The 26,633-nt window shown below is 52.8% G+C and overlaps 1 protein-coding gene across 1 annotated transcript; it reads left to right on the top strand.

Moving 5' to 3' along the window:
* Window positions 1-1,164: 1,164 nt before the first annotated feature.
* Window positions 1,165-16,204, top strand: LOC310916087 (sacsin-like; the record flags this gene model as incomplete). Its single annotated transcript, XM_083873373.1, has 7 exons — window positions 1,165-1,187; window positions 2,515-2,602; window positions 2,789-2,891; window positions 3,149-3,295; window positions 3,666-4,998; window positions 5,239-5,327; window positions 5,807-16,204. 7 exons carry the CDS (start codon window positions 1,165-1,167, stop codon window positions 15,862-15,864), a joined length of 11,841 nt encoding a protein of 3,946 aa, XP_083729499.1. The 3' UTR covers window positions 15,865-16,204.
* Window positions 16,205-26,633: the final 10,429 nt, after the last annotated feature.

The raw sequence follows: 26,633 nt of genomic DNA, 5'->3' as shown, positions 1-26,633 counted from the left end.
ACCCCAGGACAGCCTGGCTCCATCACAGTAACTGACTTGAGAAGACAAACGCCATCACCTGATGCCACCAACATCATCCCTCTTCTCTCTCCCCCAGCATTCCCTGTGAGGACAATGCCACTCTGTGGCACAGCAGCAGCGGTGTGTCCCACTGTCCCCCGGCTGGCCAGTGCTCCTGGCACCAGTGCAGGACCCATCTCCATCCCTGCAGAGGGGGAACATGGAGCAGAGACCCATGGCTATATGCATTCCCACCACAGCTCTGAGGGTCACAGGGATTAGGGTCTTGGAGGAGTGTGAATCTGCCTGGAGAGGGGTTGAAGGCATGGAGTACTGACCTGCTTGCCATTGCACTCAGGAGCAAGGTGAAAGAAGAAAGAGGTGAGGAGGATTCCCTGCAGAGGTGTCTCACTGCATCCCCTGAATTTGTCCTGCATTTGCCTCAAGTCACCGTGTCCTACAGGTTCCTTCTTCACACATTCCAAGTGGTCTCACATCTTTGTGGTCTTTTTGCCTGCAGTCTGCAGTCCAAGTAGCCTCAATCTGGTGCCCTTATGATGTCGTGTGGTCCTCACATGGTCTGTAACAGTCCATGGGGCTGAAATTTGTCTTATGTGATCTATACAGTGATCTCCATATGGTCCCATGATCCATTTGATACAGCCCCTCCATCCAGGACAGTTCAGGTGTTTCTGCAGGCGAGTCTTAGGCAGGAGACCAGGCCCTCATGGCCCTGGACCCAAAGCAATATCCCCACACTACATCCCTGTATATTCACACACTACATCCCTGTAGCCATATCCCCATGTATTCCCATACCCCATCCACGTTTCCACATTCCCATATCCCTGCCCCATAGCCAAGTTCCTGATCCCGTCCCGCCGCCGCCTTTCATGTCTCCAGGCTCCTCCCTCGCCGCTATTTTTGGTTGATAAAAGCACATTTCCCCGTCTATGCGAGTGTAACGGGGAATCGAAACTGTCGGCGCGGGGGGCGGGACCAAGGGGGCGGAGCAGGGGGTTCACCAGAGCGCCAGGCACCGGGAGCGCGTTGCGGCGGCGGCGGCAGCTCCGGGCAGCGGGCACTGGACGGCAGCGGGCACCGGGCTCCGGGCAGCAGCAGCAGCTCCGGGCAGCGCGCAGGGGTCTCCCCGCAGTGCCCATCATGGCCCTCAAGCAGCCAAACGCGTGAGTGGGTCTGGGGGTGTCACTGCAGGTTTATGGGGGGACACAGGGCATGGCTGGGGCGTTCTGGGGGCCACGGGGGGCTGTTGGTGGGGTGGGGGACACAAGGGGTGGTGGAGAGAACTGAAGGGTGACAGAGAGGTGGGGACTGTGCTGGTCAGGGCTCACAGGGAGGGGGGTTTGGGGACTGCTGGATGTCTTGGTTTTGACTGGGAGAGAGAGAATTTTCTGCCCAGAAGCGGCTCCAGCGCTGCATTTTATAAAACCCTTCCTGGTGTGTATGGTCCCGTAGGAATGTTCATCCTCCCTGGCTCTGGGCTAAGGTTATCCTTCGGTTGTGGTTGGTACCACCGGGCTGTGGTACGAGAGAACGGCTGGAGCTGAATCCAATCTGCCGGCTGTGCTCAGCGTTGCCGTTCCCGCTGGGCTTCGGGAGCCATCCAGTGGGAACTGTCAATAATTACACCTTGAGGCTTTTCTCCTGCGAGAGCTAAGCCATGAGACAAATATTACAGCAGGTGGCCTTGCCTTTCACCTTTCCTTTTGCCTTTCCTTTCGCCTTCCCTTCCCTTTCTCAACACTCTGTGGTTGCCCAAACCCTCAGGAGAGTTTAACCTCTGCCCACAGCTCCTCTCACAAAGCCACTTCCTGTTCCCAGTGAGGGATAATCAAAAAGAAAAGGTAAAACCTCTGAACTGACAAAAGAACAGTTTAATAATTGAAAAAAAACTAAATAAATTGATATTACTGCTGCTACTAATACTAATGAGAGGGAGAGAGAATGGAATAAAACCCAAGAGAAACCAGCAATGCCCAATAGTTGCCCATCACCCACTGACCAGTGCCCCACCCATCCCCCAGCAGTGATTGGTGGCTCCTGGCCAACCTTCTCCCAGTGTCTGTACTGGGCAAGAAGTTCTGTGGTCCAGATTTCCCTCTGGCCAGTTTGGGTCGGGTCTCCTGGCCATGCTCCACCCCTGGTGGCAGAGTATGGGACACTGAAAAATCCTTGACTGGGCTCCAACTCAAACAGTGTGCAACCAACATTGTTCTCATGCTAAATCCTGAACACAGCCCTAGATACATACCTGGGAAGAAAATTAACTCTAACCCAGCCAACATCAGGGCACTGGAGCATCCCAGGAAGAGATGGGGGTTTGGGGAAGCGTGGTTGTCATCCTTGGAGGTGATTGTTTCAGTGGGTCCTGGAAGGAGATGGGGCTCTTGACCCTCTCCAAGGAGACACACATCCTGCGGGATCCAAGGAGGACATGGCGATCCTGGTTATGGAGCCTCTCCCACACCTTCTCTCCCTCTCTCTGCTTTACAGAGAGACCTTCTGCCAGCGGCCACCCAGCTTCCTTGACTACCTGCACAGCATCTTGCAGAAGTATCCAGATGGAGGGCAGATCCTCAAGGTCAGACCCCCAGGAAACCCACCTGTGTGGGATCTCTTGCCCAGTGGGGCAGAGTTACCGCAGGCAGTGGGGCTGGTCCCTGTCCAGCACCAGCCCCAGGACCTTGGCACCTAGCTGGGAGAGAGGGTCAATGCTCTTCTCAGGGCCTGGGGGCTCACGTGGCCGGGCCCTGTTCCCTAATTCCAGGAGCTGGTGCAGAATGCAGATGATGCTGGTGCTAAAGAGGTCGTGTTTGTGTCTGACGAGCGGGAATTCGACATCACCGGAGGGGGACTGGAAGGCACCCAGGGTGAGAGGCACTGTGGGCACAGGGAGAAACCGGATGAAGCCCTGGGGTGGCACTGTCTGCTGCTGGGAGGAACTGGGGGAACTGGAACTGGTGAGAGGTTCTGGGATATGCTGGGGGCACTGAGAGTACTGGGAGGACTCAGTGAAACTGATGAGAGTTTTGTGGGACTGGAATCTTGTGGGAACACTGAGTGCAAATGTCAAATTCTCCCTCCATGTCCAATTCCCCCCTAACCCATGGATGGTGCCAACCACCAGGCCCAGCTCTCTTGGCCTACAATGATGCTGTGATGTCGCCCCGGGACTGGACAGGCATTCAGCGCCCAGGGGTGTCACACAAGCGGGAGGATCCCCGCACCGTGGGGCGCTTCGGCTTGGGCTTCACCTCTGTCTACCACCTCACCGGTGAGTGGCACTGGGAGCCTCAGCTGGGACTGAACTGGGAATGGGGGTTTTACTGGAGGCACTGAGCTACAGGTGCTGGGGAGAACTGAGGGACACTGGGGTGTACAAAATGGAGGGCTGTGTCCAAAGTGAGGAAACCTGAAGCATGGGGAAGTTGGGAGGAGGCTGGCTGGCAATGGAGGGCAGGGTTAGGGGGACAAACTGAGGGAGGACTGGTGAATTGGGATTAAGTTTTGAATTGTGGGAGGTACCGTGAGGATAAACTTGGGGCCACTGGGTGGGAATTTGGAGGATTGATGGGTTGGGTTGATCTGGGAAGGCATTCGTGTCTGTGTTATCTCTGTGGCTTCCATGGTTCCCATGTCTCCAGATCTGCCAGGTGTGCTGAGCCCCCCATACTTGGGGGTGCTGGACCCGGAATGCCAGGTGCTGCCTGGTGCTGGCAAGCGCTGGGACCTCTCTGAAGCCCAGGACCTTCCTGGCCTTTTCGAGCCTTTCTGGGCAGGGCTGGAAGCTGTGGGACAACACCGTGCCTCAGCCCAGGGCACCCTCTTCCGCTTCCCCCTTCGCCGGCAACCCTCAGAAATTGCTGCAGGGGTCTCCAATCCTAAGCGCATCTGCAACCTTATCCAGACCTTCCTCACAGAGGCCCCTCTTGCCCTCCTCTTCCTCCGCCATGTCCGCCGTGTGGCCCTGCACCGTGTGGCTCCTGACGGGGTCCAGACACTCATGGGAACACTTGTGGCATCCCCTCGACCTCTCCCTGTCCCAGTGCCATCGGGGGATGAGGGGCTGAGTCTGGCGTGGTGCCTGGTGGCCCTGAACGGAGATGGGGTGGGTGCTGGGAGTGAGTGGCTGGTGGCCACGGGTAGGGCCACTGAGGGGCCAGTCATGGCTCTGGGCACAGGGCTGGGGTGCTGTCCTGAGCTGAGCCTGGCACACCCCCTCCACGGGGCCTGCCAAGGGCGGCTCTGCTGCTTCCTGCCACTGCCAGCCACTGATGAGACGGCCACTGGGCTGCCCGTCCATGCCAGTGCTCCCTTTGCCCTCTCCGATGATCGCCGCCACCTGCGCTGGCCCCAGGAGGGCGAGAAGGGTGAGGAAGATGCCCGCTGGAATGCTCTTCTGCTGCTGGACCTCCTGCCCCGGGTCTACAGCCACTTGGCCACCGTGGCCGTGGCTCTGCCTGGTGCAGATGCCTACAGCCTGTGGCCAGACCCCGAGCGCACACCAAGCTCCGGCCGGATCCACAGCCTGGTGAGCCGTGTGTGCCAGGAGCTGGTGACTGCCCCCATCCTGGTGCCAGCCGCAGAGGGGGCGGCGGCGCGGCTGCGGGCACCCAAGGCTGTGCTGCTGCCAGAGGCCGTGGGCGATGTGGCGACACGGAGGGTGGTCCAGGCCTTGCTGGTGGCAGCCGGGGAGCCGGTGGCCGAGGTCCCACCCCACGTGTGGAGGGCGCTGACTTTGGGGATGCCGAAGGGTCTGCGGGAGGCCACGGCGGGACACGTGCGGGAGGTGCTGCGGCACCACGGGGCCGCAGAACTCCCGGCTGCCGGCCGCCTCTCCCTGCTGCGATACGTGGCCGGGGATGGGTGCCACGCTGAGCTCCGGGGCCTCTCCCTCCTGCCCCGCGCCGACGGAACATTCGTGGCCTTTGGAACTGCATCAGGCATTGTCTACGTGGACACACCCGACTGCCCCAGGTGAGCTCCGGCCCCCAGCAGCTCCGTTCCGTGCAGAGTGGGCAAGACAGCCCAGGTGCCCACAGTTACAGCTCTCACTCTTGAATTGGGAAGGGGAGCCACGGCCAAAGCTGGGTATTTGGGCTCCTCACTGCCCTCCTTCTCTCACCTGGTGTCACCAAGTGGGAGCTGAGGCAGGTGCCCAGAAAGCTGCTCCCCATTACCCCTCTAGTCCCCCAGCACCTCTGTTTGTCCCTACAGGGAGCTCCTGCCTGGTTTGGCTGGGTCCTTCCTGCCTTCAGACCTGGAGCCAGATTTGGACAGCCTCCTACGAGGCATTGCCAAGAAGGGTAAGAGATGGGGGTTTCTGGGCCACCTTTAGGTCCCCTGGTTGCCCCACCTAAACCCCAACATCCCTAGGCAGCCTTGTACACCTTAGAGTTCCTCTGCAGCATCAGTGTCTCCCTGTACCTCCCTGTCTCTCTGGGGATCCATGTCCTTGCTGTTCTTCCCTCATTCCCCTGTCTTCTCTGTGCTCCCTCAGATACTGGGTCTCTCTGTGTCCTGCATTTGAAGACCTCTGTGCTTCCCAGTAATGGTCCCCCTAACACCTTTTTACCTCCCACATCTCTTTCTTATATCCCCACCCATCTGGGGTTTCTGGGTTCTCTGTGTTCCTGTTAAGGGTATCCACTCTCCCTCCAGAGCCCAGGGCCTCCCATATCCCATATGGGGCCTACACATCCCCTGCAGGTTCTTTCGCCCCATTCCTGGGTCCCCCTGCCAGGTCCCACGTGTTTCTAGTTCAGCCTCTGCCTCCTGTACACAGGTCTCTTCCCCAACCTGGTTCTGCTGGATCCAGCCGTGACTGTACAGACCCTGCGCTTGGCTCTGCCCCCCACCTGGACATCCCAGTCTTCAACCCTGGTGACCTGGTGCCCGGCCCAAGGCCCTCCCCAGCCCCCAGCCTCCTGGTTCCCAGCCCTGTGGCAATTCCTGGCCCACCATGTGGAAGATCTGGGCCCTCTGGAGGGGCTCCCTCTCATATCCTTGTCCTCACTGGATGCCCCCAGTGTCCATCTTGCTCCACTGATACCTGAATCCAGTCTTATCTTCCAGGCATGGGAGGACCAGCTCCTGCCACTTACTGTGGCCTCTGTGCTGGAGTTCCTGGGTTGTCCTGTGGTGCCACCAGGCACGTGGCACCGCTCCCTGTCCCGGTATGTCCTGCCTCCATCCCCCCTCAACGCCCTGCGGGCCCTGGGCAGACAGGGGGCTGCAGCAGTGGCCTCCCGCATGGCCTCACTGCCTGACGCAGATGTGGTCGCCCTCCGGCTCTACCTGGCAGATGTCCCATCCCTGACAAAGCAGGACATGGCCACCCTGGCTGCTCTGCCCCTCTTTCTGCCACTGCCCTGCTTGGCCACCCCACAGCCCACGGAGCTGGTGCCAGCTCGTGCCATCCCAGTGCTGGAGCCAGAGCTGGAGCTGCCCCGAGATGTGGTGCTGCCGGAGGCTGTGCTGCGGTGCCGGGATGAAGTTGACCGGCGGCTACTCGGGAGGCTCAAGAAGCCCCTCATCAGTGCAGCCCATGTGATGCTGACTGCCGTCAGAGCTGTGGCCCAAGGCGCATATGCAGGGCGCGCGGCTGAGACACAGGCTCTGCTGCTCTGGATACTGCAGCATGGAGACGTTGTCTTTGCACATAGCCGCCCGCTCCAGCAGGCCTGCAGCGAGCTGGCTTTCCTGGAGACCCCTGGCGGCCCTGTACGCCCACGAGACCTCTACGACCCCTGCGACAGCACCTTGCAGGCACTGCTGGGACCTGAGCGCTTTCCTCCTGCCGCCTTCCACAATCCATCTGTCCTCCGTGCCTTGAGGGCCGTGGGCTTGCGGCATGGTGAGGGATGCCTGCTGCCCTCAGACATCCTGGCAGCTGCAGCAAAAGTCAGCCAGGGCGGCACAGCAGCTCTGGCCAGGGCTGAGGCACTGATCACAGTCTGCAACCACCCCAAGTCACTGGACGCCTTCAGCGCTGCAGAGCTCGGGCAGCTCCAGGCCCTGCCGTGGGTACCTCGCCTCAAGTGCACAGGAGAGCCCAGGCAGCCCTTCCTGCCCCCCAAGGAGCTGCGATCCACACAGTACCAATCCCTGGTGGGGCATGCTATGCCCCTGACTGACGCCTTTGTACCAGAGGCAGAGAAGAAGCTGGGGCTGAGCCAGACTCCACCACCAGAGAGAGTGTGGGAGCAGCTGAGAAAGCTGGCAGGGCACAGAGACATGGATGAGGTGGGTCCTGCTCTCCAACCCATCTACTGGCACATGCAGGAAAACCTGAAGGCCTTTGGGACTGCCCTGGATGGTGCTGTTGTGTGGACTGGGTCTGGGTTTGTCCTGCCATGTGATGCTGTGCTGGGCTATCCTGAGAAGCTGGAGCTGGGGATGCTGGTGCCCCGTGTGCCCCCTGACTTCCTGCCCTACAGTTGCCTCTTCAGGGCTTGGGGGGTGGCAGAGGGGGTAAGTGAGGAGAGGGCGGTGTCAGCCCTGTGCTGCCTGGGGCAGGACATAGACAGGCGCAGCTCCAGAGCGGGCACTGCCACAGAGTTGCAGGTGGTTATAGCTGTCCTGGAGTGGCTGAAGAGACAGGGCCACCAGGGCCAGGGCACCGTGCCAGTTCCTGTGAGGATTCCGCAGGGCTCAGGCTTTGCCCTCCGTCCAGCTGCCTCTGCCGTGTACCTGGACATGGAGCTGGAGGAAGAAGAGGATATTCAGGAGGTGGTGCACGAGGCAGTGCCTTCCAGCATAGCCATATTCCTGGGCACGGAGCTGCTCAGTACACGGGTGCTGGGCCCGGAGCCATTCACAGCCTGTGGCCCCTCGGAGCCCATCACCCTCCGCCTCCGCAACATCCTCCGGGAGTACGGTGAGGAGAGTGACCTCTTCACAGAGATGGTCCAGAACGCAGAGGATGCCGGCGCTACCATGTGCCGCTTCCTCCTGGACCTGCGGTGCTGCAGAAAGGCCACCTCTGGGCTGCTAGACCCAGGCATGGCTGCCTGCCATGGCCCAGCCCTCTGGGCCTACAACAACGCCCTGTTCACAGAGGATGACCTCCAGAACATCACCCGGGTTGGGGCTGCCACAAAGGAGGGCCAGGCAGGCCGGATTGGGCGCTTTGGGCTGGGCTTCAGCTCTGTCTACCGTGTCACGGATGTGCCAGCAGTGCTGAGTGGGGAGACACTACTCATCTTTGATCCCAATGGCACCCATCTGGGCAAGCACATCCCCAGGGCTGGCTCCCCTGGCATCCGCCTGGACTTCTCCAGCCGACCACGTATTCTCCGTGTCTTTGCTGAGCAGTTCCAGCCCTACCATGGTATCTTTGGGTGCTGCCTGCCTGAGCCGGGACCCTTTCCAGGGAGCCTTTTCCGCTTGCCTTTTCGCACTGAAGAGGAAGCTGTGACATCACAGATTTGTTCTGAGGCCTTTGATACAGAGCGCATCCAATCCCTTGGGACTGCTTTCCTTGGCTCTAACCGCCTCCTGCTGCTCTTTCTGAAGAAGGTGAGGGAGCTGTCCCTGGAGATGCTGCCAGACACAGCCACCTCTGCAGAGGATACCACGCCTCTGGTGACACTGCAGAGAAAGGAGATCCGAGATTTGGGGGCCCCTGGGGATCCCCAAAGTTGGGCAGCCATCGAGCAGCTCTCAGCCTGTGAGAAGGAATCCAGTACCATGTGGCACTATCTGGTTTTGGTGTGTCAGGGTGATGGGGTGTTGCTGGAACTGTTTCACCAGAACACACAGGCAGGACTCCATCCTCCAGCTCCCATGGCTGGTGTGGCCCTTCCCCTTGCCCCTACTGAAGATGGCAAGTGGGTGCCACATCTGGATGCTGAGAAGGGGCAAGTTTTCTGTCACCTTCCCATGCCGGTCATCTCAGGGCTGCCAGTCCACCTGCATGGGGCCTTCAGCATCCTCTCAAATCGCAAAGGGCTGTGGGACACAGCAGAGCAAGGCAAGTGGAACCGAGTGCTGCTCCACAATGCTGTGCCGATGGCCTGGCTCCAGGCACTGGACCATCTTCGTGCCATGCACGAGGCAGGCGAGTTGAAGAACTATGAGTATCATCTCTTCTGGCCAGACATTAGCACTGCCCGTTACCCCTTTACAGAGGCTGTGACTGGTTTCTACCAGGCTGTGGCAGCCAGGAGGGGCCTCAGGCTCTTTTCTGATGGCCACTCTTGGTGCTCGCTGCAGGACGCCCGCTTCCTGCACCAGGCTGTGGAGAGACACCCTAAGCTAGGTACTGTGGCACAGCGAGTCTTTGCCACCACCGTGCCCCCTCCGCTTTTGGCTGTGGCCTTGCCTGGGAAGGTGCAGGAGGGCCTCGGGAAGGCACTGGATGCTGCAACCTATGATTGGAACCGCTTTCTCTGTGAGCTTGTGCTTCCCAACTTGAAAAACCTCCCTGCTGTTGATCAGAACCTGCTTGTTCTGCATGCACTGGATATATCTCATGAGGATGTGGACAAAGTGCTGCAGACAGTGCCTTGCATCCCTGTCACCCCTCATGGCCACCTGCAGCTCATCAATCGCCTGGTGCATCCCAGAGGCCGTGCTGCCCCTTTATACAACCCTGAGGATGGGCGCTTCCCCACTGGGAATGCATTCCTTTCCCTGGAGAGACTAAGCCACCTGGAGAATCTGGGCATGGTGAAGAACACCGTGGACCTGCCAGAGCTGCTGGAAAGGGCAAAGACCGTGCAGCTTGTCTGGACCAAGAATCGTGCCCAGGGCTGCCAGAGGGCTGCCTGCGTCCTTGAGTTACTTGAGGATGCAGTGAAGAAGAGAGCAGACAATACCCTGCAGGCCGCATTCAAGACTGTGCCCTTCCTCCCTGCTGCATTGCCCACTGGTGACCATGTGCTGCTGCCAGCTGCCCAGCTCTACCATCACCTCCATGACCCGCTAGTGGGACTCATCTGCCCTATCTTGGCTCCTAAAGTGCTGGGGAAAGACTTCAGCCTCTCTAAGGAGGTAGCATCCTTCTTGGGGCTGGACCAGCAGATACCATCAGCTCGAGTCCTTGAGCAGCTGCAGGCACTCAGCCATAGCTCCAACAGTCTCCCTTTGGAGACACTGCAGAACAACACCAACTGCTGCTACAAGTACCTGGACATGCTGCTCCAGGAACATCGCTCCAGCTGGGATGAGGTGGCTTCTGCAGTGGCCAAAGGGGAATTCTTAATCTTGGTGGGCTCCCGTTTTGTGCCAGTCACAGCTGTGGCTGAGACACTGTCATTTGAGGCCGTCCCATACCTTCATCAGCTCCAAGAGCAGTACAAGCCCTACAGGAAGCTCTGGGAGTGTGTAGGGCTGCGCCACACGTTCACCTGGGATGATTATGCCCAAGTGCTCTGCACTCTGGCAGAGACACATGCAGGAGAGCCGCTGCCTGCCACAGAGCTGGATCTGGCCCTGCGGCTGGTGTCTTGTGGCTTGATGGAAGATGGCAACCAGCCAGATGCCTGCCAGACCCAGAAACTCTTTCTGCCTGATGAGGAGGGCATTTTGCGCCCACGAGACAAACTCTACTTCAATGATTCAGCGTGGATGCCGTTGGACAGAAATGTCCTGCTATGCCACAAACAGCTGTCCCGAGAGGCAGCCCTGCGCTGTGGGGTGGCCACCACACGCCACCGAGCACTGGAGAGGAGTGAACTCATCACTGATCACCTGAGCCTCTGGGCACAGCCATTTGGTGCCCATGAAGATTTGCCAACACGGCTGAAGAACATCTTGAAGGAGTACTCAGCATCCGCTCCTGACATGGTGAAGGAGGTGCTCCAGAATGCGGATGATGCTGGTGCGGGGCTTGTGCACTTCGTGTGGGACCGCCGGCAGCACCCAGCCAAGGCCACTTTTAGTGAGAAATGGAACATCCTGCAGGGCCCTGCCCTCTGCATCTACAATGACCGCCCCTTCCAGCAGCAGGACATAGAAGGCATTCAGCGTCTGGGGGTGGGTGCCAAGCAAGACCGGCAGGATGTCACAGGCAAATATGGCCTTGGCTTCAACACTGTCTACCACTTTACTGACTGCCCAGCCTTCCTGACCGGAGACAGTACCCTGTGTGTCTCTGATCCTCATCTCTACTACATGCCCACAGCCACAACCGAGAAGCCTGGTAGCATGTTTGCTGTCAACACTGAATTCAAGAGGAATTTTCCAGACATTTATGACACCTTCCTACCATCTTTCTTCAACCTGAAAGAGGGTGTCCTTTTCCGGCTGCCACTCCGCACTGCAGCTGGGGCTCTTGAGTCCAGGGTGTCTGACATGGTTGTGCGAGACCAAGACCTCGAGAACATGGAAGAAACACTGGCTAAAGAAGGTGAGGAATTGGTTCTCTTCCTCCGGCACGTCCACACTGTGGTCTTCTCCACAATCCCCCCAGGTGGGAAAAAGTTGGTGGAGAAGCTGCGGGTGACCACAGAGCTCACGGGTAGTGATGCAGAGCTGAGACGGGATTTTCAAGCAAGATTAAGCCAAGCCATGGATGGGAACAGCCCCACCCCTCTCTCCTATACCATGAAAATCAAAAATAGCAGGGTGGAGACCACAAGTGTGTGGAGGGTGATCTCCCAAATTGGGGTGCAAGGCGGGGCTGAGGAGTCTCCCATGTTTAAATCGCTGCCCTGTGGGGCTGTGGCTGCCCGCCTGGAGCCTCTGAACCGAGTCACAGGCAGAGCCTTCTGCACCCTCCCACTGCCCTTGATCACTGGGCTGCCTGTGCACATCAACGCCAACTTCTCTGTGGATGCAGCTAGGCGCAGTCTCCGCTGGGACAAAGGCTGCCCAGAGGCAACCTGGAATGACTTTTTGCTCCAGAGCTTGGTGGTTCCACTATACTGTGACTTTCTCACCAGGCAGTGGAAAGCCCTGGAGCCAGAAGAGCTCCAGTATAGATCCCTGGAATTCTGCCAGTGGTACCTGAGCTCCAACTTCCTCCAGTTTTTCCCTAGTGTGAAAAGAGTGCTACCTATCTTTCAGAACATGGTGAGAGAGGTCTACAAGCACCTCAGTCATGCACGCCTGCCCCTGGTGCCTGTGTACCACAAGGAGTCACCTTGCAGCAGGGTGACAATAACCTGGGCATCTCTGGGTGGAGGGGATATGCTAACAGAACCGTACTTCCTCAAGGAGATGCCTGACCCAAAAATGCAGGAAGTGCTGCAGCAACTGAACGTGAAACTGGTTCCGGCATTCACCCACCTGCAGCAGATCTATGAGGAGCTCATTGAAGCCCAGGTGAATGCTGTTGTCTTAGAGCCAGACTCTCTCCGGGGCTTCCTCAAGGCCCTGGCTCTGCCTGTGCCCTGCAAGCTGACTGAGACACCCCTGAGGACCCCAGAGAGCTGCTCTCAACTGCTGAATTACTTAAGAGGGAGCAGGCAATCCCAAGGTACTCATAAGGATAGGGACGAGACAGAACTGGAAGGCCTGCCCTTGCTGGTCACAGAAGATGGTTTTCTGCACGCTTTCAGCGTCCACCATCCTGTCTTCAAGAATTCCTATGCCTACCTCTTCCCCAAGCACAGTCACCGTTTTGCTCAAAAGTGTATTCCTGCATGGATACCATCTTGCTTTGTGAAGGAGCTTGGCCTCCCAGAGGCCACACCACTCATCCAGGAGGCATTGAGTCAGTTGGAGTGGACCCCAGAGGGTCAAAAATGGCTCAAAGGGCTGTGGACCTTCTTTGTCGATGTGGTCCCCACCAAGACTTCAGACATGAACATGGAGTCATTAATGGATCATCTCCAGGATATGGCAGTGCTGCCTGTTCAGGGGAGTAAGAAAGACTCAAAGCACCTACTGCCACTGTCCTCTCTCTGCAGGGTTCTTTTTGAGTGCCACTCTGAAGTGGAAAAGGTGCTGCACAAACTGGGCATCCCTGTACTCCAGCAGTTCTTTCTGCCCTATGTTGCCCGGCGTTGGCTGAAGCAAAGGGCACTGCAGATCACAGATCCCAGGGCTGTAGTGGCCCATCTGGCAGGCAGAAGAGCTGATCTCTGCTGGGGGGATTTAGGGGACCAGGATGTGACAGCTCTGCTGAGCTTTGTCCAGGGAAAGCTGGATTCATGTGCACTGGAGCAGCTCCGGCACCTGCCTCTCTTCCGGAAGTTTGGAGGGGGCTATGTAGCTGTGGCTCCCTACAGCAAGGTGCTGCTGCTCTGCAGGCAGTTTCTGCAAGTGCCCTTGCGTGCCCAAGCCCTGTATGACCTGGACAAAGACATGCTGCTTCTCACACCAAGTCTGATCCCTGAACGGCTGGCCAAGGATTTGAAGTGGACGTTTACAGATGACCAAAAGCTCTTCATGACTGTGGTGCTTCCCCGGCTGTCCCAGCTCACACGGCAAAACCTCATGGAAGCTTTACGCTTGTTCTTTGTTGTGCAACCCATCTGTGACACTGAGAGCAAGAAGGCCATTGTGGAAGCTTTTCAGAAGGTGGCCTTTATACCAGATGCCCATGGAACACTGTGCCGGGCCTCCTACTTCTACTTTGACAGGCCCTCCTTCCGCACCCTGCGGCTCCAAAATCGCTTTGTGCCTGAATCTTTCTTTAAGGAGCTAAATCCAAACTGGGATGCTGTGGGTTTCCTCCTTGAGGTAGGTGTCTGCACCAACCTCTCTGTAGAGGATTTTGTGGCACTGGCAGAGGAGATAGAGCATGAAGCCACTCAGGCTACCTGCCATGCTGCAGAACTGCTGGAGCGACAGCAGGTGATGCTCCAGCAACTTGCAATCCTGTTGAAAAATCCTGAGTCAGAGGGTTTCCTGAGAAAAATTGCCTCAATCCAATTCCTGCCTCCACTGCATATCCCCACAAACCTGATGAACCTCCACCCTCCTTTTGCAAACTGCACTAAGGCTGTTGCTCTGAAAGGCAGTGTTTCCTACCAGGAAAATGTGGCTGAGCTGCTGTGGACATCAGCCACCATCCTGCCAAAATCCCTTGACCTTGAGGAGAGGTCCCTGAAGGCTATGGGAGTCCTTGTAGAGATACCCACTGCTCTGGTGGTGGCCAACCTGGAGCATGTGTGCAGGGCAGCCTGCTCGACACAACTGCAGATTAGCACACGGGCCAGTGTGCTCCATAGCATGTACAGCTTCCTGCAGACCCATCTGAATGAGGTGGATGCAGAGCACCTTGCTGAGCTGCCCATGGTGCTGGCCAAGTCAGGGGACATGGGCAGGCCACGGCAGGTGGTGACATCACTCCCAGACAAGGCTGACTTTTACCCCTACCTACTCACACCTCACCCCCATGTAGCTGCCTTTGGAGATCTCCTGCAACGCCTTGGTGTCGTCCTGGTCCCCACAGTGAGTCACTACAGCCATGTGCTGGCCCAAATCTATCAGGAGAGCCGGGGCAGTGGGAGCCTTACCAGTCGCCAGAAGAAGACAGTCCGCCTGGCCACACGGCATTTCTTCCAGCTGCTGCAGGAGGAGCCGGAGCCCCCCGATTGCTCTGCTGTGGCTGAGCTGTACCTGCTGAGCACTGCTGACTGCCTGGAGCTGTCCCACAGACTGTACTTCAATGACTGCATGCCCTCAGAGGCTGCTCGGGCCCTGGAGAAGACCTTTGTGTTCATGGCTGCACTGCCAGTGTCTGGGTGTAATGTCAGGTGGCTGCTGCAAAGACTGCCACCCCACCTGCGGCCACAGGTACTCTCAGAGGTGACAGAGCAGCATCTGGAGGAGGGTGGTCCACAGCCGTGTCACTATGGCTCTCAGTGCACTGTGCAGAGGCGTCTGCAGACCCTGCTAGTATCTCCAAGGTTTAGGCTAGGGCTGGAGTCCCTGCTGCAGTGGCAGAACCCCAAGGCTATGACAGGAATGGAGGGGGATGGGGGCTTTGCATTGGAGCAGCTGAAGGTGCAGTGCTGCAAGGACATCCGCACTGTGCTGGTGCATGGTGGGGCAAAGGTGGAGGGCAGCTCCCAGTCACAGGTTATCCATGTGTGCCTGTCTGATGGTGCCCAGCGGCTCCTCTACATCCGACACACAGAGATGGTGCTGAACCGGCACCAGCTGAGGGTTGTGGAGACGCTGGCACAGGAGATCAATAACATCCTGGGTGGACAGCTGGAGGCACGCGCTTTGTCCGTGCTGCGTGAAATGCTGGTCTGCCAGGAGCCACAGGAAGTGGCCTCGGTTCTGGAGGAGAACCACGTGGCACTGGTGGATGCTGCACCAGAGCTGGAGAAGAGGCTGCAGGAGGAGGCTATGGCAGAAGAGGGGCCATGGAAGGATCCCAGCCTGGCAACCTTGAGGCGTGGTGTCGGGCAGCCAAAGGTGTGGCTGCAGCTTGGGGTCCAAAACAAACCTGCAAGTGCCACCTGGCACCACAGACAAGGAGGTTGTGGCTCCTGGCTGAGCCATGAGGAGCTCATGGCCCTGACTCCATCCATCCCCGAGGCCCTGCGTTGGCTGCGTCAGGCCATGAGGGACCTGCAGGCAGCTCAGAATGACATCCAGCACTGCTGCCCCAACTGGGTGCTCTTCAAAGTGCACCAGGCCCTGGAGAAGGCTCTGGTGGCAGCTGTACTTTGCCGTGGTGAAGCTTTTGAGGGCCATGGGGGGCTGATGGGTATGGCCCAAAGGCTGGAGGCGGAGGAGCCAGAGCTGAGGGGCCTCGTCCTGGACGTGCAGACGTTGTGTGAACACGCCATGGACAGCAAGGCCACACAGTACCCAAGTTACCATCCCTTCCCTACGATCCCCAGTGACGCCTTCCCCAGTGTGGATGAAGAGGTGGTCCTGAAGCAGGCACAAAAAGTGCTGATGACACTGAAGAAGCATGTGGGTGGAGAGTGAGGAGGTCCTTACTGAGGGACACGGCACCTGGGCCAGGGGACCACTGGGAGCCCATCAGAGACCCACCATGGACCTGTTGTGCACGCACCGTGGACTTGCCACAGACCTGCCACAGGCAATTCCAGTGTCCAGCCCTGGTAGGGGAGTTTTGGTGGCAGATGATGGCCCAGACCACTGAATATCACAGTGTAGCCTGTGCCATGGGCATGTTTTGAGTGTCCTGTAAATAAAGTGCAAAATAAATGCTGCAGTGCTGGTAGATCCTTCACTGATAGTGGAATCAGGGACATAAAGAAGTTATGGGCAATAGGTATGTGTCATGGTTTGAAAGCAAAATGAGTGAGAGGCTCCAAGTCAGAAATACAATTTCATAAGAAGAAAGGTAAAAAGGTAAAAATAAAATAAAATAAATGCAATAACACAAAGGACCACTGACAGAGTCAGAACACAACCTGAGCAGGGTGGTGGAAGCAGTCCAGGTGAGGTGGTCTTCCTGAAGCAGTGATCCTGTTGAAAGGTCTGGTAGCTCTGGTCCTCTGGGAATCCAGTGGGTAAGGGCTGCTTGTACTGTCCCAAATCCCAAATTATATCCAGGTGAGAATGCTTGGCTCCTCCCCCTGGGCAGAGCATCTCACAGTGGGATGATGAGTTGTGAAGTGGGTCCTTGATGGCCCATTAAACAGAGATAACTCCTGGAGGGAATTATCTGTGAGTCCTGGGCAAGGCGTTGATGGACCATTAACAGAAGACAGCCCAAAGGCAGGGGGCCTGGGAAAACATTGCCCCACTTGGTTTAACAGTTCATGAAGATGGTGATAGAATAAATACTTTGTGTACATTCTACACTACAACCCAAGACAGTATGGAAGGTGGAGGTAGTGATGAAGGGGTTTGGAGAACTGTGGTGGGTCAATTTTGGCTAGTCAGATGCCCACTGAGCCACCCCATCACTTCCCCTCTTTGACTGAAAAGGAGGAGAAAATGTGATAAAAATCCCATGGGTCAGGGAGATCACTCACCAATTGCTATCACAGTCAAAACAGACTCACCTTGGGGGAATTAATTTATTTTATAACCAATTAAACAGAGTATAAATAAGAACAAACCTGAAAACACCTCTGTTACCGCTGCCCTTAGGGGGGCAACACGTTGCGACGTGGATGTGGATCCTCACAGAGGACAGCAGGCAGCAGCAGCGTGAAACATGGAAGGCTCTTTATTATCTGACTCCAATAGCTTATATACATTTTGTACAGAGGGCCAAGATTGGCCCAAGGAGGTTACAACCTCCTGACTCCATTGGTCAATATGACTATCCGTCAAATTCTCCTCTCAGAGAACAACTATCCAAAACATACTGATAAATTCTAAGAATACAATATTGTTTACATGAAGCAGCGTGAGAAAGCTGCTGCAAAGACTCAAACACTTGAAAGCAAGAAATGCAGGGGTGACACACCTCCTCTTACCCTCTCTTTTTCCCAGGCTCAGCTTCACTCCCAACTCTTTCACCTTCTCCCCTTGAGCACTGTGTGAGATAGGGAATGTGGATTGCTGTCAGCTTATTGCGCTTGTCTCTGCTGCTCCTTTCTCCTCACAGTTTCCCTTCTCCATGGGAGACAGTCTTACACCAACTTTTCCAATCTGGGTCCTTCCCACAGGCTACAGTTCTCTAAGAATTGCTCCCACAAGGTTCCGTTCCTTAGGGTACAGTCCTTCATGAACAGGCTGCTCCAGTGTCCTGCCAACTCCTTGTCCCTGTTTAGGGCAAATTTGGGAGGAAACTTCTGAATAGGGTCTCTCTGGGAAGCAAACCCAAACAGCTCCTTTCCCAACCGGTCCGGAGAAAGTTTCTTCAGGGAAAAGTGGAAAAAAAACCTAGTTATTTAACAAAGTGCCCACAAGCACAAAGAATGGATAACATGAAACAATAAAACCTCTCACTGCTCTGAAATGAAATGGCAAATTTGGAAAGTCCTTGCTGTAGCTCAACTCTCCCAGTCTCTTATCATTCCCCAGGCACTGGGGAATGCCAAGGTCCAGGCCCTGGTGGGCCGCAGGTGTGAGCTCTTGGTGTCTCTCTGGGTTTTTTAGTTTAGGACAGGTTTAAACAGTTCTAAGAAAAAGAAAAAAGCAAATCAACAGTTCAGGAAGCTTCTCTGCCTCAGCTAGCTAAACTAAAAGCACAGAGATCTCTGTCCCACTGTCTGTCCGTGCCTCAGACGAACAGTCCAGGAGCAGGAATGCGGAGGAGTGAACGTTGTCTCTGAAAATAAACTGCACACTTCTCCTTCTTTGTCTCCTTCTCCCTGCTTTGGTCTCAGAACCATTCTTAAAGGTATAGGACATAATATCTAACACAAACAGAACAGACAATTGGGGATACAAGCACCATAGAGCCATCCTAATGCTAGGACACTCCTGCATGGACTTCTCTCCACAGAGTATAGCCCCTGCCGGGAGCCCACTTGAGCGTGGGCTCCTCCCAGGCTGCAGCTCCCTTCAGGGCATCCCCACCTGCTGTGCTATGGGGTCCTTCATGGGGTGCAGTGGGGATCTGCTTCTCTACTCACCTCCACAGGCTGTGGGTTAACATCCTCCCACCTGTGGGCTGCATCACGGGCTGCAGGGGAATCTGGGCCAGCACCTCCTCCTTCCCCAGCCTTGGTGCCTGCAGGGCTGTTGCTCTCACATCTCCCTCCTCCCTTCCAGCTGCTGTTGCCCAGCAGTGTTTACCCCTTTTTTAATACCTCATCACAGAGGCCCTCCCAGCATCACTGGTTGGCTCAGCCTTAGCCAGTGGTGGGTCCATCCAGGAGCATTCTGGACCGCCCCACACAGAGCCAGCTCTGCCCCACATGGGGGCAGCTGCAGGTGTCTCCTCACAGAGGGTCCCCCTGCAGGCCCCTGCTACCCAGACCTGGCTGTGTGTAGTGGTTTTACGTTCTGTCTCTGTTTGCCAAATTTATTGTAGTGGTGTAAATATCTTTTCTGCTGTGGGATAGGATTAGGAAGAAAAGGCAGGCAGGCCCAACTTAAAGGTAAACATGTTAATTAACACACACTAAAAGAAGAAAATAGGAATCAAAATGAAACTTTTAAAACACTCTCCCTCACCCACAAACTGTACACTTTCCCACAAACAACATAAAGAGACAAAACCTGTGATTTTCAGTTAGTTTCACCATTTGAAAATAATATTTCATAAATTCTTTAGGAAAAGGAATCTCTATTAGTTTGCCATGGAATTTCTTCCCACTGACAACCTAGAACAGTTCTCTTGTGGGTTTTAACTGTTACAAAAACACCTCCTCAGGTAAAAGTCTGCTTCTGTGAACTCCCCTCCCATTAGCAGTTTCACAAGCTGCTTATGGGCCATGGACTCAAGCATACTGCATACTGAGGTGTCACTTTTCAAAGATTTACAACTCCAAAGGCAGAGGATTCTTAATCTCAGGGAATAGAGATGTCTTATCACTTCTTCACTGGCACAGAGTGCCATCTCTCATCAGTTCTCACCTCTCTCTGTTCAAGCATCTCATGGGATCACAAGAATCACAAATTTTAATTCAATATTGCTCAGTCCATCACAGACACCTTTGCTAAAATCCACAAATCTAAACAATCGTCTCCCCAAATGCATATTTTTCCCATGATTTAAAGGGATAATCTACATATATAGAGTTCAATACCATGGCTTGATAAGAGAAATTCAGCTTAAAATGGCAAACTCCTCAATCTCTCCTCCCAAAAGTCCCTCCCAAAAAGTCTTTCTGCTTTCTCTTCAATGGCTTCATGCTGTGTCTTTTCTATGTTCATTCTGTCCCTTTTCTTCTTACTCAAAAGGAGGATTAGAGTTTTTAAAAAGTCTCATCTGTGTCAGGAAAGAGTTAAATCGTGCCCAGACTCTCTCTCTCTCAAGCTGCAGCTCACAGTGTTAGATTTCAAGGCCACAGTGGGGGGGAGAAGAGCTGAAAGGTCGGAACTCAGAGCGGCCAGGCAGTCAGGAATCATTAATGCTATAAAATGCCTCCTGCCCACCCCCTCGGTGACAATTGGGGTGGGCCTGGCCCAACCCAGCCCCCGTAGCTGCTATCAGGGTGTAGAAAATAAAGTTTCAAAGAGTTAATGAGGTGTTTGAATGTTAGGTTACATAGTTGTTTGTTAAAATGTTTCACGAGTTATGTAAGTTACTATGGAAGCCTCTGACGGCCAAGTATCACCCCGCTGCTCCCTTCATACCCATGATGTCAGAAGATTACATCACCTCTGATGTAAAACATGAGTCCTATAAGCCTAGCTTCTGGTGGAAGTTAAATTGGCCAACAAAAACCCCTAAAAACAACAAGCCCTAGTACTGACAAGAATCTAAACAACATCTTTGGATGAAGAAAGCAGTAAGGAACACAAGCCATCATTTTACCTCATTGTCATGACTGAACAAAACTTGACCAGCATGGCACCCCTGGACTAAGAGTCAGCAGCAGAGATCTTCCTGGAGACTCTTGTGAGGTGAGAAGACCCAGGTCTGCCACACAGGGACGCTGAGCGACAGAACTGAGTGCCTCCTCCTCCAAGTTGTCTCGGGAGCAGCGTTGGTGTGTGCCAAGCCCTCTCCCCAGGCTGTTCTTTTAATAAAGGTTGAAAACACTCTGGAGCTGGTCTCCTGGCCTATTTATAACAGCTTGGGGACTCATCCGGGATAGGCCACACCTGAAGAGGACCACGAAGGACGAGATGGCCACTTGCCCTAACGGGCCTCCAGGACAGCTGGCCCCATCTGGACAGCAGCAGCCTGGGACAGAGGCGCCACAGAGGAGCTCTGGTAAGTAGAAGCTGGTGGCAGGAGTAGGAGGTGAGCGAAAGGAGTGTGAGTGAGACAGAGGCTGGCAGCTTGGACCCCTGACGTGAGTGAGAACCTCTTAGTACCGTGGTTCTGGACTCCCATAAGGGGCCAGCCAGGAATGGAGTGAAGCGAGAGGAGCAGAGTGCAAGAGGAGTCTCCTAGGGGGATAAGGTGGGCCCCCCCTCCAGGCGTGTGGAGGAATAGAAAGGTGTGAGTGGCACGTAAAAGGGCTCCCTCAAGGCTTGGCAAGTGGACCTCAGGGCGAGCTGGGGTTAAGAGACCAGGGTGGTTGGAAGGGTATTGGAGAGTTGGCACACAAACCCCAAAGGGACTTCGGGCGCGTGAAGCTTTGGGGAGGTGTGAGTCATGTGTATTTTGGGTGCCCTGTCACCAACAGCATTGACTGAGCTTGGTTTTGACCCTAATCCCCTTAGGGAGGGACATCAGTGTCAGGTGTTTAGTTGTTGCAGTCTGAGGGAGGGCTGTAAACCCACTAGGGATCTATGGTATCTGGGATAGACCCTAAAAGAGAGTGGGGAGTCCAGGCCAGTGGGCGAGGCAACTAACCCCATAAATAACCCTTCTGCTCAGACCATTCCCACAGGGGAGTGGCCAAGCCCAGGCCGGGTGGAAAACAGAAGTGGGGGGCCTATTTGAGTCACTTTTTAGGGTGAGGGGAGCTAGTGCTTTGGGCCAAAGAAGAGTGTAGTGGAATGAAAGTATTTTCCTACTTTCTTTAAAATCCCCCCCATTAAGAGTAAAAATGAAAGGGTAAAAGTGAATGTTCGAGGCCCAAGGAGAGCGCAGTGTGAGAGTGTGGTGTTGGCAGCATTTTGGTTTTTTAAAGTGTACTACAAATAGGCCCTGGCAGAGAGTTTTTGTAAGGCTTTCTGTTACTCTGTAAAAAACAAACAAGAAAGCAACGGTTCCAGAGCTGAGGTCATCTGTAGGGCCCGACTGTCTGTTGGAAAAGGCTGGAGACAGATAGGGGAGCCTCGTGTTCTGGTGCTAAGGGCTCCTGGCGTCGTGGAGTCTCAAGGAAGTGAGGCACAGGAGTCGGGTGGGACCTATTTAGGCCCAACAGGTCCAGCAGTCCAATTGTTGTGAAAGGGATGCAGTGTGTGGAGTGAGAGTTCTGGGCCCAGACAGAGAGAGAATGGTGTGAGAAAGAAGGTGTAGTGTGAAAGAGCTTTCCTTGGGTTTTTTTTTTTTCAATAAAGAAAGATTCCCCTCCCCAAGAGTGAAGCTGAAGTGGTTGTAAGTGCCTAGTAAGAAGAAGCGAGAAGAATTATTATTGTGTTGCCCATTGGTATTTTTGAATAAGGAGCATATTAGAATTTGTTTTTAAAGAAGATAGTATAGGTTGGAAAAAAAGGGGGGTAAAGGAGTTTAAGTTGTTTACTTCCTGTGTTGCCCGTCAGTCAATTTCAGTTTGGGTAGAGGCACCTTAGAGTTTGTTTAGAGATCCATTAAAGAAGAATATGGGGAACTGCAGCAGTAGGAAAGTAAGGTCCCCAGGGAAAAATAAGAAAAAAGCCAAAAATATTCCTCTTGATAGTCCCTTAGGTAAACTACTGAGTGATTGGGATAACCTAGAGATAACAAAAGGTCTAGATAAAATAAGGATGGTACGTTATTGTAGAAAAGTATGGCCAGAAATAAACATACAAGGTGAATGGCCATGGTATGGTACACAAGATGGATGGCTGTGTACCCAGTTACATCAATATATATGTATACAAGGAGATGTAGATGCAGAACAAATACAGTATATCACGTGTTGGCTAAAGTATGCCTCTGAAGAAGAGGATACGAAAGTTTATAAGCTAAAAGAGAAAAAGCAAGACAGTGAAAGGAAGGAGAAAGAAGGTACAAAGGAAGCTAATAAAAACTGGGATCCCCTTGAAAATCTGCCCCCTCCTACCTTTGCTGTTCCTCAAATCCCTCCTCCAATTCCCCCTACTGTAGACCCAACCACACCTCCTCTTCCTGCAATGTCTTCTCTACTTCCTCCACTCCCACCGACTATTCCTCTACCCCCCCCAACCCAGCCATATCTCCACCACTTTCCTCTCTCCCAGCTACCATTCCTTTATCACCCCCTAACCCAGTCATACCTTTATTACCTTCTCCCCAAGCATCTCTTCACCTGTCACCCATATGCCCATCCCAGGTCCCACGACAAACCTCTAATATGCTTATCAGACAGCATGAGGTTAGTCAGTGTCCTGGGTTGCAGTGTAGGATGAACACAAAGTATTTATTCTATCACCATCTTCATGAACTGTTGAAACCAGGTGGGCTAGTGTTTTCCCAAGCCCCCTGCCTTTTCTGCTAATGGCCCATTAACGTCTTTGGGGTGATTTCTGCTAATGACTTTTGGGGTGTCTTCTGCTAATGACCCATGAGTCACAGGCAACTCCCTCCAGGGGTTATCTCTGTTAATGGGCCATCAAGGACCCATTTCACACTTCTCATGGTATTGTGAGATGCTCTGCCCAGGGGGAGGAGCCAAGCATTCTCACCTGGATGTAAGCTGGGATTTGGGACAGTGCAAGCAGCACTTACCCACTGGATTCCCAGAGGACCAGAGCTCCCAGACCTTTCAACAGGATCACTGCTTCAGGAAGACGACCTCACCTGGACTGCTTCCACCACCCTGCTCAGGTTGTATTCTGACCCTGTCAGTGATTCTTTGTGTTATTGCATTTATTTTATTTTATTTTTACCTTTTTACCTTTCTTCTCATTAAATTATATCTCTGACTTGGAGCCTCTCACTCGTTTTGCTTTCAAACCACAACAGTCAGGCAGTGTCTCAAAATCTCACACCCAAAAAGGAGGCAGATCACCCAATTTTCCTTATAGATGATAGACCCTGTGATAACACTGGATCTAAAGTGCCCAAAGTAGAAAAACCCTTCTCTCTTAGGGAAGTTCCAATGGATGGAGTAGCAGGTGGTATTGGCTTTGTGAACACTCCCCTAACTGCCTCAGAGGTTTAAAGGTTTAAATTCCTTTAAAAAGGAATTAGGCAATTTAGTGGAAGACCCAGTAGGAATTGCCAATCAAGTAGATAAATTTTTAGGCCCTAGTATTTATACTTGGGGAGAATTAAATTCCATCCTTAACATTTTAGTCTCCCCTGAAGAAACTAGATTGATAAGAACAGCAGGAATAAGAATTTGGGAGTGAGAAAACTGGCTTGGTCCCCCCGGAGACTATAAAATGCCCTTAGTAGAACCAGGGTGGAACCCTAACCAAGAGGAAGGTAGAGAAAACATGAGAGATTACAGGTCCTTAATGATTCGAGGAATTAAAGAATCAGTTCCCAGAGGGATTAATATTAAACTGCGCTTGGATGGTACTTAAGAAAAAGATGAAACGCCTGCAACCTGGCTTAACCGAATAAAAAGAAACTTCCAACTTTATTCTAATGTAGATCCGGATAGTCCAGAAGGGCAGATCCTCCTGAAAGTACAGTTTGTGACAAAATCCTGGCCAGATATCAGGCGAAAACTAGAGAAAATGGAGGACTGGCAAGAGAAGAGTATTAATGAACTATGAAAAGAAGCTTTGAGATTATACCTAAGAAGAGAGGAAGAAAAAGCAAGAACTAAAGCCAGAATTATGGTTGCAGTAGCCAGGGAGAGTGTGGGAGCTAACAACAGGGGACCAGATTCAGGAGAGCTACCTAATAAGAATGAGAAACCCATTAGACCAAGAGGGGCTGAAGGTTCATTTAGCAATAAGTATTGCTATTATTGTGGAGAAAAAGGGCATATAAAGAAAAGATTTTGCAAGAAATTTCAACTGGACAAATGCATGGCCCGAGAGCAGGACAAACTGAGCGGGAACCTAAGAAAAGATTATTAGGGGTGTCAAGGGCTCTATATTGTGGGGGACCTCACGAACCATCAAGAGGAGCCCTTAGTAAATTTTGAAATAGGTCCTCAAAATGATGAATTTGAGTTCTTAGTAGACACTGGAGCGGGTAAGTCATGTGTAGCAAAAACACCATCAAGGATGACCATTAGTAAGAAGGTCTGCCAAGGACGGAGGGCAAAAGGAGAAACATTTGGGGCCCAAGTTATAGAAAATGTGGAAATTAAAGGAAATTCAAGGGAATGTATAGCTAATTTTATTTACATTCCCAAATTAGGATGTAATTTATTAGGATGAGATTTACAGGTAAAACTGGGAATTGGAGTAATCCCAAGAGAAGGTAAAATGGTAGTGCAGATGATGGTTTTAACAGCAAAGGACTTAGATGAAATCAACCCAAATGTATGGGCAGGAGAGGGGAAACTTAGTTATTTAAATAATTCCACCAGTAAAAATAGAGATGCAAAAAGACGTTTCTCCTGTTCAAGTAAAGTGCTATCCAATCTCCCCAGAAAGGAAAAAAGGACTGGCACCTGTGATTAACCAGCTATTAAAAGAGGATATTCTAGAACCGTACACGTCTCCTCATAACATGCCTATAACAGCAGTAAGGAAAGCTGATGGGAAATATCAATTAGTACAAGATTTAAGGGAGATTAATTAAGAGGACAATTGCACGACACTCAGTAGTCCAAAACCCACATACCCTCTTAAGTCAAATACCAAAAGACCATAAGTGGTTCTCAGTTATTGATTTAAAGGATGCTTTCTGGGCATGTCCTCTAGCTGAGGAGTGTCAAGATTGGTTCACATTCGAATGGGAGAACACGGAAAAGAAAACAACGATTAATGTGGACATGTCTCCCCCAAGGATTCAGTCCCCAAATCTCTTTGAGTAGGCATTGGAAGAACTCCTAGAACAGTTTACCTCTGTGAATGAAGTCCAAATTTTACAATATGTAGATGACCTATTAGTATCAGGAGAGGAACAAAATTAAGTTAGAAATACTAGCATAAAGCTTCTAAATTTTCTAGGAGAAAAAGGCTTAAAAGTATCAAAAGAAAAATTACAATTTGTAGAACCAGAAGTAACTTACTTAGGACATATAATTGGCCAAGGATATAAAAAATTAAGCCCTGAAAGGATTTCAGGAATTCTATCCATCCCTGCCCCAAAGACCAAGAGGGATATTAGAAATTTGCTAGGACTCTTTGGTATTGCAAATTATGGATTGATCGATACACTCAAAGTGTTAAATTCCTGTATGATGAATTAGTAGATTCAGAACCTGTAAATTGGACCCCAGATAATGAAGAACAAATTCAGGACTTAAAGACTAAATTGTCCTCTGCCCCCGTACTAAGTTTACCAGACCTTAAGAAAGGATTTGACCTGTTTGTAAACACAGAAGAAGGAGTAGCTTATGGGGTCCTTATACAGAATTGCGGAGGATTTAAGAAACCTGTAGCCTATCTTTCTAAGTTACTGGACCCAGTGGCTAGAGGATGGCCTACTTGTGTGCAGGTAATAGCAGCTACTGCCACCCTACTAGAAGATACTCAAGAGACTTTCTTTAAAAGGAAAAATCCAAGTCCACACACCACATGACGTAAAAACAGTATTGAGCCAAAAAGCCCCACAATGGTTAACTGACTCCCGAATACTAAAGTATGAAATAATCCTGATGAATACTGAGAGTCTCAAATTAGCTAGCTCAAAGTGCTTAAACCCAGCTCAGTTCCTCATGGGAGAGCCATCCACAGATCTAGAGCATAATTGCCTAGAAACCATTGAAATTAAAAGATTAAAGTAAGAGAGGACTTAGAAGATGAACCTCTCCCAGAGGAGAAGATTTTATTTATAGATGGGTCTTCATGAGTAGTAGAGGGTGAACAAATTTCAGAATATGCAATTATAGATGGAGAAAACATGCAGATTAAAGAAAAAGGGAAGTTACCATCAGTTTGGTCTGTCCAATGCTGTGAGATCTATGCATTAAAAAGAGGACTGGACTTACTAGAGGGAGATAAGGGAACCA

This window comes from Zosterops lateralis (assembly GCF_965231275.1).
Source record: "Zosterops lateralis genome assembly, chromosome: 16".
In the NCBI taxonomy this organism is placed as follows: Eukaryota; Metazoa; Chordata; class Aves; order Passeriformes; family Zosteropidae; genus Zosterops; species Zosterops lateralis.
Note: the sequence above shows the minus strand (reverse complement) of the source record. Positions and strands in the feature narration are given on the sequence as shown.